The following is a 14,854-nucleotide window of genomic DNA, read 5'->3' as shown; positions in this document are numbered from 1 at the left end:
TGCTAGCCTGAGAACTATCACCAAAGGTGAGTCAACAGGAATGACCAGCAGAGCACCGTGGGAGCTCTCTGGTTCTCTAGACAGCCAGTCAGAATGGTTTAGCAACCAACACACCTCCATAAACACAGGGGAGGCTGTTACAACATACACTTCTCTGTACTGATTCGGGCCATATAGTGGAACTTACTGTAGTGCTGTGTCAAGTTCTGCCTTCAGCATCCTTAGAGAGATGAATGGCTACATGTAGTCCAAAAGACTCCCTAGTTTACACTGTGAGTTCCTAAGTAATCCAGGAGAGCATCCAGCTATAACCAGAGACGCAAAGTGAGGGAATTTCTCTTCAAAAGGGTTTGGATTTGATAGGCAGGGATCATTTAAAGCAATTAAGACTTAGCATGAAGGTCTGAAGGGGATGAACATTTGTACACTTCAGTGACTTGTCAATAATATTATTTTGGGGGGGGGGGAATAAGTTCTCTTAACCACCAGTGAATTTTAAACAGGAATATTTTCAACTGTACACTTACTTACAAATCAGTCAGGGTTAGAATAAATAATCTGTTCAAATATTTTTCTTGCCCTGAGAGCTCTGTTCTATATCATGTTCAAATGACATGTCATGGGCTAATTTGTAGGAGATAGTTAGAAAATGCAGATAATAAATGTACTTGGTCCATTTTTGTGAATAAATCATCAACACCTCCCATGTTTTCCTTGTAGTGGGACCCAACTAATTTCCCCTGTCTGACAGGTAACGAAGCAAGATGCCCCAGAACTAGCCCTTGCACCATCTGTCTCACCACACGCTCCATTCCAGCAGTAACTTCTCATTTACACTGTCCACCAGCCTGCGATCCAGCCCTGCAACCCCAGAAACCAGTTACACACCTGTCCCTTGACAAGTTAATTAAATGATAGGAATAATTGGTCCATGGCAGAGGATCCTAATAGCTCTGTCAAACTGTCATGCAATTAAAAGAGAAACTTCTAATGGGGACTGTATGGAAGTCCATGTGGCGTATAGGTACTTTATACAGTAAGAACTTATGGGGTTTCAGATACTACCTGAATTAAAGAAGAAACTGCCCTCCATCTCTCTATCCCCTCCCTCTCTCCAAAGATGGAATTCAATTGATCTGCCTTAGACTAGCTGATGAGGAAATCTAACCCTTGAGTACTCCCGGACGGATGTAATTGTGAACATTTATGCTAGAAAGAGAAATGTCTAATTGAAGAGTGAAGTCTGGACACCTGTCTGAAGTCTTTTGCCTGATTTCAAGACTTCATGGTGTAGAGAAAGCTACTTAAGCACCTACTGTTGTATATTGGCAACCTAATGCCTGAACAGGTATGAATATTCAATTGCATGCCTCATTGTACCCTCCCGCATCCTTCAGGAGGGCCTGCACCTAGATGTTTGCAGACAAGTCTCTCAGTGTGTCCGTGCCCAAATGGTGTAGCTGCACCATCAAAACTATGAACTGTGTCATTGATAACACAAAGAAAGACAAACATACATCAAGATATTTCTGGATAAGAGCATCTGATAAATGTGTAAAATGTCAATTCAATTTCATTTAATTGTCAGTGCAGTTATGAATGCTTGGCCAGTCAAGTGGATAATGGCCTAAAAGTCTATTCAACAAGCTAGGGGGTGTGTGTTGGTAATGTTGTTTAACTTCATCCATTTCTTCTTCCAAGAAGTGAATGCAGCGTCCTGATGCAGTGAACTGATTATTGAGTCAACTGTGTTGCTCTAATGCAGTCACATTTGATCTTATGCTTTCTTTGATGTCATACAGATGTGAGCACTGTGAATCAATGCTCTAAAGATAGTGTTTTTGCTGTGTCAAAGCAAGATGAGGGGACTAGAAAATAAATACTTTTTCCAGATTTTTTTTTTCCCCCCACTGTATGCACATCAGAAGTTTCACATTTTGTTAAGCAAAGGTAATCCTTTCACAAATAATAGCCAAGTGTCAGGATCTGCATGCAATGCTTGGTTGGCAACTTTCTTCGTCCTTCTCTAAAGGCCGAATCCTAACTTGACAAGCACCAATTTCTCATGTGTCATCCAACTCTGAACTCATATGACTGCAGACAACATCACTTTACATTCAGGCCCAAGCCACTTCCTGAATTTAACCACTAAAAGAGGCTCCTAATCTCCCGGATACAGGCTTTTAGCATAAAAGCAAATTAACTCATTGCTGACGGAGCCAGGTAGCTCCATCTATTAACAATCCCTGTGGGAATACATTTCCACCACAATCCATGAGAAAGTTTATTGGAAATCCCTAGTGCTGGCTGAAAGAAAGGAAACAGATTAGAAAGTTAACTTCAAACAGTTCCTCTAAAGCAGTGGAAGTTTGTTCACAAGCCAGATGATTAAAGAGGTGATCTCATTTCCATAATTGAATTTGAAGGAATTTATAGTGCCTCCAAATGATTCTTATTTTTGTTTTGCTAAATTGGCTACTATTTACATACAAGCCACCAGCTGTCTCCACAAAGGTAAATTAACCCGCAAGGCATTATGCCTGGCCCTTTCAGCAACAGCAGTAACAAGTGCAAAGGGATTGTAGGAATGCATCTATATATGTGTCAGCAGCACACAGTGTTTAGGGAATAATATTAAAATGTGATCTGAATACCAAAAGAAGAGGATGATCAACAAGTAATGAGGAGAAAACAAAATGGGTCAGCTTTTCACATTTCTCTCCATCAACGGTAGAAACAAATTGGGATTAGAGAAGGTTTCTTCTTTATTAACGTCATGTCAGCATGGCCAGAAATGTGTTCAACAAAGTATACTCAGTCATCACTCTGAAAGAAGAAGTGACATGTTGCCTAAAGGAAACCAAATAAGCAGATGTAATTAATACATTAACATGAACTATCTATTTCATTGGTGCCATAAATACATGCAAATCAAGTCATAATTAGGTTTAAAAATTCCATTTCATGGGATAATCAGACTTCAAAAAACTCCATTTTAGGTATTAAATCAGATTTCAACAAGGATATTAACTCGGTGGTAATTTGAAGGGCATTTATTCATGTAGAGTATATTCAGCCTAAGCCTGAGAGCAGTTGATTAATTAAATAAAATTAACCGTTGAGAGCTTTTATTCAGTAGAAATGTTAAAACACTGTTAGGCACTATGCTAAAAGAAAGATGTTTTGTTTCACCAATTTAGTATGAACAACCCCACTTGAAAGTAAAATGTCTGATTTTTCAAATAATTTGAAAAGAATAGGAATTTAAGAGGTTATCTTCTGTTGTGATCTATAAAATACGTATATATCTCATTCTTTTGCAACTTGTAAAGGCTGTATAATTCTGAAAAGCAGCTGGTAGACATTATACTTGGGGATGGCTGAACACAAAAGCTGGCATCAGAAGTCGTGTCGTGTATCTATTGAATAGCAGGACTATCTTTACATCAGGGTTTGTAAAGATAGCAAAATGCCCATTTATAAACTGGGAGGTTTGAGCTCTGAATGCTGATTGGCTGACAGCTGTGGTATATCAGATCGTATACCACAGGTATGACAAAACATTTATTTTTACTGATCTAATTATGTTGGTAACCAGTTTATAATAGCAATAAGGCACCTCGGGTGTTTGTGGTATATGGACAATATAGCACGGCTAAGGGTTGTGTCAATGCATCGTGCATAATTTTATAATTGGGATTAAAAATTAAAATATAGGACAAAACACACATCACGACATAGAGCGACAACACAACACTACATAAAGAGAGACCTAAGACAACAACATAGCAAGGCAGCAACACATGACAACACAGCATGATAGCAACACAACGTGGTAGAGACACATGGTAGCAGCACAAAACATGGTACAAACATGATTGGGCACAGACAACAGGACAAAGGGCAAGAAGGTAAAGACAACAATACATCACACAAAGCAGACACAACTGTCAGGAAGTGTCCATGATTGAGTCTTTGAATGAAGAGATTGAGATAAAACTGTCCAACTTTTATTAAGAACAGCCCTTGGCCATGGTATACTGGTCATATACAGTGGGGCAAAAAAAGGTATTTAGTCAGCCACCAATTGTGCAAATTCTCCCACTTAAAAAAATGAGAGGCCTGTCATTTTTATCATAGGTACACTTCAACTATGACAGACAAAATTAGAAGAAAGAAAATCCAGAAAATCAGATTGTAAGATTTTTAATGAATTTATTTGCAAATTATGGTGGAAAATAAGTATTTGGTCAATAACAAAAGTTTATCTCAATACTTTGTTATATACCCTTTGTTGGCAATGACAGAGGTCAAATGTTTTCTGTAAGTCTTCACAAGGTTTTCACACACTGTTGCTGGTATTTTGGCCCATTCCTCCATGCAGATCTCCTCTAGAGCAGTGATGTTTTGGGGCTGTTGCTGGGCAACACGGACTTTCAACTCCCTCCAAAGATTTTCTATGGGGTTGAGATCTGGAGACTGGCTAGGCCACTCCAGGACCTTGAAATGCTTCTTACGAAGCCACTCCATTGTTGCCCGGGCGGTGTGTTTGGGATCATTGTCATGCTGAAAGACCCAGCCACGTTTCATCTTCAATGCCCTTGCTGATGGAAGGAGGTTTTCACTCAAAATCTCACGATACGTGGCCCCATTCATTCTTTCCTTTACACGGATCAGTCGTCCTGGTCCCTTTGCAGAAAAACAGCCCCAAAGCATGATGTTTCCACCACCATGTTTCACAGTAGGTATGGTGTTCTTAGGATGCAACTCAGCATTTGTTGTCCTCCAAACACGACGACTTTAGTTTCTACCAAAAAGTTCTAGTTTGGTTTCATCTGACCATATGACATTCTCCCAATCTTCTTCTGGATCATCCAAATGCTCTCTAGCAAACTTCAGATGGGCCTGGACATGTACTGGCTTAAGCAGGGGGACACGTCTGGCACTGCAGGATTTGAGTCCCTAGCGGCGTAGTGTGTTACTGATGGTAGGCTTTGTTACTTTGGTCCCAGCTCTCTGCAGGTCATTCACTAGGCCCCCCCGTGTGGTTCTGAGAATTGAACCCTGTGGCACCCCCATAGAGACTGCCAGAGGTCCGGACAACAGGCCCTCCGATTTGACATACTGAACTCTATCGGAGAAGTAGTTGGTGAACCAAGCGAGGCAATCATTTGAGAAACCAAGGCTGTTGAGTCTGCCAATAAGAATGTTGTGATTGACAAAGTTGAAAGCCTTGGCCAGATCGATGAATACGGCTGCACAGTAATGTCTCTTATCGATGGCGGTTATGATATCGTTTAGGACCTTGAGCGTGGCTGAGGTGCACCCATGACCAGCTCTGAAACCAGATTGAATAGCAGAGAAGATACAGTGAGATTCGAAATGGTCAGTAATCTGTTTGTTAACTTGATTTAAAGACCTTAGAAAGGCAGGGTAAAATAGATATAGGTCTGTAGCAGTTTGGGTCTAGAGTGTCTCCCACTTTGAAGAGGGGGATGACCGCGCCAGCTTTCCAATCTATGGGAATCTCAGACGATACGAAAGAGAGGTTGAACAGGCTAGTAATAGGGGTTGCAACAATTTCGGCAGATAATTTTAGAAAGAGAGGGTCCAGATTGTCTAGCCCGGTTGATTTGTAGGGGTCCAGATTTTGCAGCTCTTTCAGAACATCAGCTATCTGGATTTGGGTGAAGGAGAAGTGGGGGAGGTTTGGACGAGTTGCTGTGGGGAGCGCAGTGCTGTTGACCAGGGTAGGGGTAGCCAGGTGGAAAGCATGGCCAGCTGTAGAAAAATACTTATTGAAATTCTCAATTATTGTGGATTTATCAGTAGTGACAGTGTTTCCTAGCCTCAGTGCAGTGGGCAGCTGGGAGGAGGTGCTCTTATTCTCCATGGACTTTACAGTGTCCCAGACCTTTTTTGAGTTTGTACTACAGGATGCAAATTTCTTTTCGAATAAAAGCTAGCCTTAGCTTTCCTAACTGACAGTGTATATTGGTTCCTAACATCCCTGAAAAGTTGCATATCACAGGGGCTATTCGATGCTCATGCAGAACACCACTGGATGTTTTTGTGCTGGTCAAGGGCAGACAGGTCTGGAGTGAACCAAGGGCTATATCTATTCCTGATTCTACATTTTTTGAATGGAGCATGCTTACTTAAGGTGGTGAGGAAGGCACTTTTAAAGAACAACCAGGCATCCTCTACTGACGGGATGAGGTCAATGTCATTCCAGGATACCCCAGCCAGGTCGATTTACCAGAGCCCTATCAGCGCTCTGGTAAAACTCCAGGCACTTCATTTACACTACATTACAGAAACTAGTGAAACGCAGCATGTCCCTGAAGCTGGAAATTGAGGACTCTTCAAAGACATGAATGGGAGGGCAAATGATTAGACACAAGGTAGCCTAAACTACATGGAGACTAGGAGAAAGTCCTGGATCGTCTTACCAAGGCAATGCAACAATATTGGAACACGGAATGCCAAAACAATGCATTTATTCACGATTGTGTTAGGCCTCTACCTTTCACCTCGAAACATGTCTAGTTTACTTCAGAAGTTCCTTGCACACTTTCCTGCTGGAGCAGGTGAAACCTTCACACGTAATGTGGTTAATCGTACCACAATGACCTCTGCGTCGGCAGCAATAACAAATCGAACTTGAGGTTACCACGGCGGTGGAGAGAAATCTGGACAGACAGTCTGCATCTATTATGTCCCCTCCTACCTACACACAATGCTTGATGGTAAAGGTGACTGGCTCCAAACAACTCTATGGTGGAACTTGTATAGCCGGTGCTAGTCTCATTTATGGCAGTGAGGTTGAAGGAGTATTGAATAGAAATGCCTTGCTCATTCAGTCGGTTCCAAGACATTTAACTGGGCAATATTTGTGTCTTTGGTCTTCAATGATTAGTGAAAAGTCGAGGCATTTGAAAAACATAATTCAAGGTAGAGTTCAGTGGTCGATACCATGTAGACAACGTTTAAAATGAGGTTGATTTGTCACGCACGTACCTAATATTTTTGTGCAGGCTCAGATGTCCACATTACTATTCATTCTATGTGCTGTGTAACACAAGTCATGTGGAACTCAATACGCCAACAATGAACCCTTTACAATCTAGCTGCTGATCACTTATATAACTGAGGAGATAACAGGGAGGTATCGATGGCTTGAAAGTCACAGCTCACTGGCTAATTGTATGAAGGTTTATAATAGCGTCATGGAGACAGGGCCCCTCCACCAATGTATGGTATCAAATATTTGAAACCTTCCATGTGCTTCTTTATGGTGAGGTTATTTTCATCATATTCTCTATTTTAAGAAACATTTGTATCTGTTTCTCCATTCCCCATCACATTTAATTGTGTTCTCAGTCTATTGCACAGTTCTGATACATTTTTTTCTTTGTTCCTGGTAAAATCAGCAGAGTACTTTCAAACCCTGAGAGCCATATAATTACAGAAAGTAGTCAGTGACAAGAGAGACAAACAGGCAAAGTAAATAGTGCCAAATCAACACTACTGTGGGCTTTCATCCCAAGGTATTTAGCTCTGTATCTGAGGGAAATCTCAATCAGTGGCAGTCCACTTGGCAAAAATAATTCAAAACCACATCATTTCAAGCAGAGCATTCAAATGCCAGCCTGATGATGTATTGAAGAGCACATCCCCGCTGTCTGAGAGCGAAGACCAACACTATTTATAATGCACAGCTTCAGTGGCATCAGCCATTTCATTAGTTATGCTGTCCATGGCTCTTTCATCCAGCCTGTTTTCCCTTTATAAGCCCTAAATGAGAGAATGATTACATGTTACTACATGGCTGGCAAAACAGATTATAAGCATTACAAATGGCAAACTGGAATACTTATTATCTCACAAATACCAAATGTACTTTGTACTACTTCAAACATGCCTGACAAAGGACAAATAATAGTTCTGACGTTCACAGAAATTTACTTGAGGAACACGGTGGCTCTGATGACAAGGCCTTGATACATACAATACATTCTGGCCCGTAGATGTTGATATCACCTTGTCTGTGGGCAAAGATGAAAACAGCCAGTACGGAGAAATTGTTGGCCTGCAAATGCACAGCTTATTGATACCTCAAGGGTGCCATCTTCTGGTAGGCTAAATATTTCAGCTCGAGTGAGAAATGAATGATGCATGCTTGATCCAAATTTCTTGTTGGATTTACAGATGTGGCATGGATGGGACTTAAAATAAAATATTTTAGGGAAGGTTTCAAGAATTGTAGATGTTGACTAATGTTAATCATTGTAGAATATCCATCGATTTTAATGAGTTGGTTAAAGATATCATAGCACACTATAGATTTTTTTTTACAAAAAGTACATTCAGGAAAGAGAAATAGAGGGGCTCCTCAAGTGCTTTAGCACCTCAAGCCGTTTTTTGCAGGTGAACAAAGCTTACAACACCCATTCAAATATACAGTCACACTATTTTAATTTTCTCTGTATGACCGGGCAAGGAAAAACAACTCGGACGACTCCTTACGGCTGGCTTTTGGTTTGACTGTCCTGACGTCACGGAACACAGCTGAAAGCTTCTGCTGAAGCTGGTGCGCCAATGCCCCGTCCCAATACTTACAAATGAGAGAGCCACCGGTCTGCAACACCTTCGCAGCCAAGTCAATCAATGACAATGACATTGTGATGAGTTTTTCATGGTCCATCTCCTTGAAACCACTGGCATTGGGTGCCATATCACTCATGATGACATGAGCCTGGGCACCAGGGAGAAGTTCAAGCAGCTTGGCATGTGTGACTGGGTCGGTGATGTCATGATTGGACAGGAAGTGAGCTCCATCTAGAGGTGCTATACGCAGAAGGTCAATTCCAACCACAGTGCCACGGGGGAATTCTCCATCTGGAAGAAACAAAACATGCAAGAAGTCATGAAGTGTGTAACTACTGTCATAACTCATTTTCACAGCTTCTTGTGCTAAAAGGACACTGGATAACACTGTCGAGCCTTGACAATACATTTCACTGATGTCAAACTGATGTTCTACAGATGATCCGAATGCTTGTCACACAGCTCTCCACAAGACCAGCAATGAACTTAAAATGTCAGAAAAGAGAACAATGAGGCAACTGTACATTGATTCCACCCCCAAAAGTAACATTCATATTTACTATAACGGTACTGAGACGGTTCAAGGTTCGGTGGCCAGTTTGGATCAATTTGTCCACTACTTCGACCAAATAAAACCTCTTGTTGCGAAACTTAAAACCTCTCCACTGTCACTACCGACAACAGCCTCCACTCCCTCTGTGCCCTAGTATGTAGTCCCCAGTGTCGCTCTTCCTCCCTCGCCTGCAGCAGACACAGCCCTGAGCATGAATCTCTAACGCGTGACACCAGCAGTACCACAGCATCTTCTAGAGGAGATCAGCCTGGTGCTTCAGCATCGGGATGAGGTTTGGGAGCCGCAGTGTGCAATGAATAATGTTGAGGAGGAAAACCAGGCTCTCAGGATGGAAGTGTGTAGACAGAGAGGAACTGCCCAGCACAGTTAACACCAGCCACATGCACAACCTGCAGAAGGAGCTACATGAGCTAAGGCAGGTCACAGCACAGCTCAACCAGACCTGGCCCATTACAGCACAGCTCTACCAGACCAGGCCCACCTCAACTCAGCCCAACGCTACACTGAACCGACCACTACCCTAGGGTCTAGCAAAACACTGTTGAGGGTAGTGCACCACATGATGCAGTCCACACCATGTATCATTCACATAATCAGCCACACTGTCCTCCATAACACCCTCCTCAATTCCCCCACAACCTCCCTCCCAGGCTAGTTTTGGTTACACTCCCTACTCCCATCCCCGGGACAGGCCTGGGACACTCCTGTCCCCCATAACAGCTCCAGCCCTGCAAGAGGAGCCACACCAAGGCCTCCTGTGCACACCCAGCATGCAGCATTGGCAGCCGCCTCCTTTGGCGGGAGCTTCATCAGGGTGGACTGAGTTCTGCCAACACTGCTCTCCCAGATCCCCCCCCCCCCCAGCATCCAACAACTTGAGGGAGGTCTGTCAAATGCTGTCTACTCTGCTCTCATGTGGGTTGACCAGAGACAGTGGCTAAGTCTCAGCTCACTCAACAAATAGCTGCAGATGACCCTGTGCCTATTAGCTCTTATGGGACAGAGCTGAAAACACCCTCTGACTTTAAATCCCAAGGGTCTTGGGCTGATGCACCTAATTGTGGGAAGTATGATTTTTTTTTGTTAAATGGACACAATTAACATTTGGGTGCAGGACCCGTGTCCTGACATTCTGGTTCTCTCGGAAACATGGTTAAATGGTTCTGTATCTGATAAAGACATTGAAGTAAATTATTATAATGTATTTAGATGTGACAGATTACAGAAAGGGGGAGGAGTGGCCATATATGTCAAATCTCATTTCATGGTGTCCCAATCTTTAAATATTTATATTCCCAATACATTTTAGCTCCTGGTTGTAATGTGCCCATAAACCAGAATACACACTTATTTGTTTCTGGGATTTGTCGCTGCCATGGCGGATGTTATTGGTGTTATATCTGAGAGTTTTTGTCCACAGAGTTGGTCATTTTATTGGATTTTAATCTGGATTGGCTATCCCCGGCATCAAATCAATTTAAGAGCATATACATAGATTAAAAACTGACTCAATTGAGCTCAAAACCTACACGACTAAATGTGAAAAACCCTGTTAACTCCTCATTGATTAATTGAATTCTCACTAATAACCCCGAAAATATATATTTTAGTATTTGCGTATGATCTCAGTGAAAATTGTTCCATAGTATGTATTAGAGATACAAAACAGCAAAATACTAATCGGTGTTTAATTAAGAAGAGACATTAAAACATTTTCTCCTCAAGGGTTTTTAAATGACATGTTCTACTCTGATTTAGCCACTATCTCCCGCATTTTTGGATCTACTGCAATTTCAGCGCACACTTGTCTGAGTGTGCCAGAGCACAGAATAACTGATGACTTTTCGAACACTCAACACCCGTTGAATATGGAAGGTGTCAGCAAACCTCAGCAAAAAGTTGTATTTAAAATCGTTGCCAGCAGCACAGTTACAGTCACCAACCCTCTGAATAACCAGGTCTGCTAGGGCGAGAAGAATGGTCAGAGTGAGGTTCTTTCATTTCTGCCTGGAAGTAGCTAGCCTGCTAGCTAACTTAACCAGTGAGATTGGGTGCTTGACTGCCGTTGTGAGGTCAGAACACTCGGATCAACCCTACTCCTCAGCCAGAGCGTCCAGTGTGCACTCTGAATTTACAAACGGACAACGCTCTGAATGTATGAACGCCCAGAGCGCACTCTGAGCTCTGTCTGGCAATCCAGAATGAATTTATGAACGCACCCCTAGTGAATCTTTGTTTTAAATTTTAAAATGCACTATCTGTGATGTGCTAGATGCCTTGCCTAAGATTGGGCTGTTAAGCTTAATATATTTTTGCTGCAGCTCTCTGCCCCCCTGATTGCTAAATCTGTTTGTTTAACCTGATGATTATATCTGCTGCTATCCCCAAGGTTTGGAAGGCAGCCCATGTACTCCCCCCTTCACCAAGGTGGTGACCCTTGTGACCTAAATAATTATCAGCCTATTTCTAAAAACTTTCTTGCCGAGCTAAAATATTACAATCCTTGATTAATTCTCAGCTAAGAATCTTTGAAATGTATTCTAAATGTTCATCAGTTGGGTTTTAGACCAGTTCATAGCACTATCTCTGCTGCATCTCCAGTTATAAATGATGTGGTTTACTGTATGGATAAAAGGCAACATTGGGCTGCTCTCTACATTGACCTTTTGATACTGTTTATAATTCACTGCTAATTCAGAGGCTTTCCTCAATTGGTCTAGACCAGGCTGAATGTAACTGGTTTAAAAATGACTTGACAGATAGAACTCAATGTGTATCTACTGATGGTGTTAAATCAGGTTTCCTGGATACTATGAAAGGTGTCCCACAGGGGTCGATTCTGGGTCCTGTACTTTTTACTGTTTACATTAACAATATCGACTTGTCTGTAAAAAAAAATATTTTACCTGCACTTGTACACCGATAATACTGTTGTGTATGCTATTGCCCCCATGGGTGACCAGGCTCTATCTGAGCTACAGTCTTTTTTATTTATTTCACCTTTAGTTAACCAGGTAGGTTAGTTGAGAACAAGTTCTCATTTGCAACAGCGACCTGGCCAAGATGAAGCAAAGCAGTTTGACACATACAACAACACAGAGTTACACATTGAATAAACAAACATACAATCAATAATACAGTAGAAAAAGATATATATGGCATGTGCAAATGAGGTAGGATAAGAGAGGTAAGGCAATAAATAGGCCATGGTGGCGAAGTAATTACAATATAGCAATTAAACACTGGAATGGTAGAATGTGCAAGTAGAGATACTGGGGTGCAAAGGAGCAAGATAAATAAATAAATACAGTATGGGGATTAAGTAGATTGGATGGGCTATTTACAGATGAGCCATGTACAGGTGCAGTGATATGTGAGCTGCTCTGACAACTGGTGCTTAAAGCTAGTGAGGGAGCTAAGAGTCTCCAGCTTCAGTGATTTTTGCAGTTCATTCCAGTCATTGGCAGCAGAGAACTGGAAGGAGAGGCAGCCAAAGGAAGAATTGGCTTTGGGGGTGACCAGTGAGATATACCTGCTGGAGCGTGTGCTACGGGTGGGTGCTGCTATGGTGACCAGTGAGCTGAGATAAAATGGGGCTTTACCTAGCAGAGACTTGTAGATGACCTGGTGCCAGTGGGTTTGGCGACGAGTATGAAGCAAGGGCCAGCCAACGAGGGCGTACAGGTCACAGTAGTGGGTAGTATATGGGGCTTTGGTGACAAAATGGATGGCACTGTGATAGACTGCATCCAATTTGTTGAGTAGAGTGTTGGAGGCTATTTTGTAAATGACATCGCCGAAGTCGAGGATCGGTCGGATGGTCAGTTTTACAAGGGTATGTTTGGCAGCATGAGTAAAGGATGCTTTGTTGCGAAATAGGAAGCCGATTCTAGATTTAATTTTGGATTGCAGATGTTTAATGTGAGTCTGGAAGGAGAGTTTACAGTCTAACCAGACACCTAAGTATTTGTAGTTGTCCACATATTCTAAGTTAGAACCGTCCAGAGTAGTGATGCTGGACAGGTGGGCAGGTGCGGGCAGCGATGAAATTAGTAGCCTACTGAATGCAGGTAAAACTAAGTACATGTTGTTCTCTAGAGCACATAAAAATAACTGATGATTTAAGCATATGTCCTTGGGATGGTGTTAATATTGATCTTGTCCATATGAAAACTGTCTTTAAAAAGTATAATTGATGAGTTAGTAAGAAGCTTCTTCTATATAAATATCATGGGATTCTTCTATATAAATATCATGGGCTTCTTCTATATAAATATCATGGGCTTCTTCTATATAAATATCATGGGCTTCTCCTATATAAATATCATGGGCTTCTCCTATATAAATATCATGGGCTTCTCCTATATAAATATCATGGGCTTCTTCTATAGAAATATCATGGGCTTCTTCTATAGAAATGGGTCCTGCCTCTCGCTAAATAGTAGAAAGCAGATTATTCAGTTGACGTTCCTATCGGTCCTAGACTATGGCGACCTCATCTATATGAACGCAGCTGCCACTTCATTAAAGGCATCAGATACAGTTTAACTTAGCGTACTATGCTTTATTACGGGCGACAATTTTAGTACTCATCACTTCATTCTCTATCAGAAAGTTGGTTGTCCCTCTTTGATGTCACATTGCTATGTTTTCATGTATAAAGCCCTTTTACAAAAAGTCCCACTGTACCTAACATCTTGACTAAACTTTAGACATAGGAGTTACCACACCCGATCTCAGGGATAGTTAACTCTGGAAAGTAACTAAAAGTTAACTAAATGCTGATTTACCTTTCTTGCACCTTATTTGTGGAACAATCTTCAAAATGTTCTTAAATGTGATGTTCTGGTGCCTCTAGGGCAATGCAGAAAGCTGATTGAGGACCATATTACTGATGAATGGGTTTGTTTTGTTATGACCATGTCGTTATTTCCGCTTGCATTTGTTTTATTTCTATTGCGCGTATTTTCAGGGCTCATCTCTAAAAAAGAGACCTTGGTCTCAGTATGACTCCCTGACAAAATAAAGGTTAGATAAATAAATGTAAATAAACATGGAAGTCAGAACAGATGCAGGAAAATATATATTTGGCCTGGCTGGTCGATTAATTATAAGAGCATGTCATGTGCTAATCTGCCAGTTGGGTAAATACAAGACGTACTCACTAGCCCCAGTTGAGTTGACCCTGTGAACAGCTATCTGGCTCCAAGCACCCGGTGCAGCACCACAATCTATTACGTTGAATCCGGGTTTTAAAAGTTTGTATTTGTCATCAATCTCCAGCAGTTTGAAGGCGCTTCTACACCGGTAATTGTGCACATGGGCAGCCTTCACAAAGGGGTCATTAAGCTGCCGAACTATCCAACGCTGATCGGCAGTACTCTTTCCTTTCAGATTATGCGCAGCCTTTTTTAGGACATGTACAGAGGTATGTAGATATGATTTTTGTAACACTGAGTACCACATTATTTAGCTAAATGTAATGGCAAAGATGTTCTAATCTGTGCTAATGCTGCTGGCAGACAGCATTTCGTTCGAATTTGTAGTTGCACTTCCTGATCACGTGAATGTGTTGGACACGCTCGATTTTTAGCAAAGACAACCGACTCCGCAATTTAGGGCTCCCGGTAGTCCTGTAGTGCGACATTAGAATCATACGTGATCCGCCAA

The 14,854-nt window shown here is 41.8% G+C and overlaps 1 protein-coding gene across 1 annotated transcript; it reads right to left on the bottom strand.

Annotated features, from left to right (window-relative positions):
- Positions 1 to 2,381: 2,381 nt before the first annotated feature.
- LOC135554081 (rRNA methyltransferase 2, mitochondrial-like) lies at positions 2,382 to 14,736 on the bottom strand. Its single transcript, XM_064986122.1, has 2 exons — positions 14,350 to 14,736; positions 2,382 to 8,901 (listed from the first exon to the last, which is right to left on the bottom strand). Exons 1-2 carry the CDS (start codon positions 14,648 to 14,650, stop codon positions 8,477 to 8,479), a joined length of 726 nt encoding a protein of 241 aa, XP_064842194.1. The 5' UTR covers positions 14,651 to 14,736; the 3' UTR covers positions 2,382 to 8,476.
- Between the last annotated feature and the right edge of the window lie 118 nt (positions 14,737 to 14,854).

Source organism: Oncorhynchus masou, chromosome 14 (genome assembly GCF_036934945.1).
Source record: "Oncorhynchus masou masou isolate Uvic2021 chromosome 14, UVic_Omas_1.1, whole genome shotgun sequence".
Lineage (NCBI taxonomy): Eukaryota > Metazoa > Chordata > Actinopteri > Salmoniformes > Salmonidae > Oncorhynchus > Oncorhynchus masou.
Note: the sequence above shows the minus strand (reverse complement) of the source record. Positions and strands in the feature narration are given on the sequence as shown.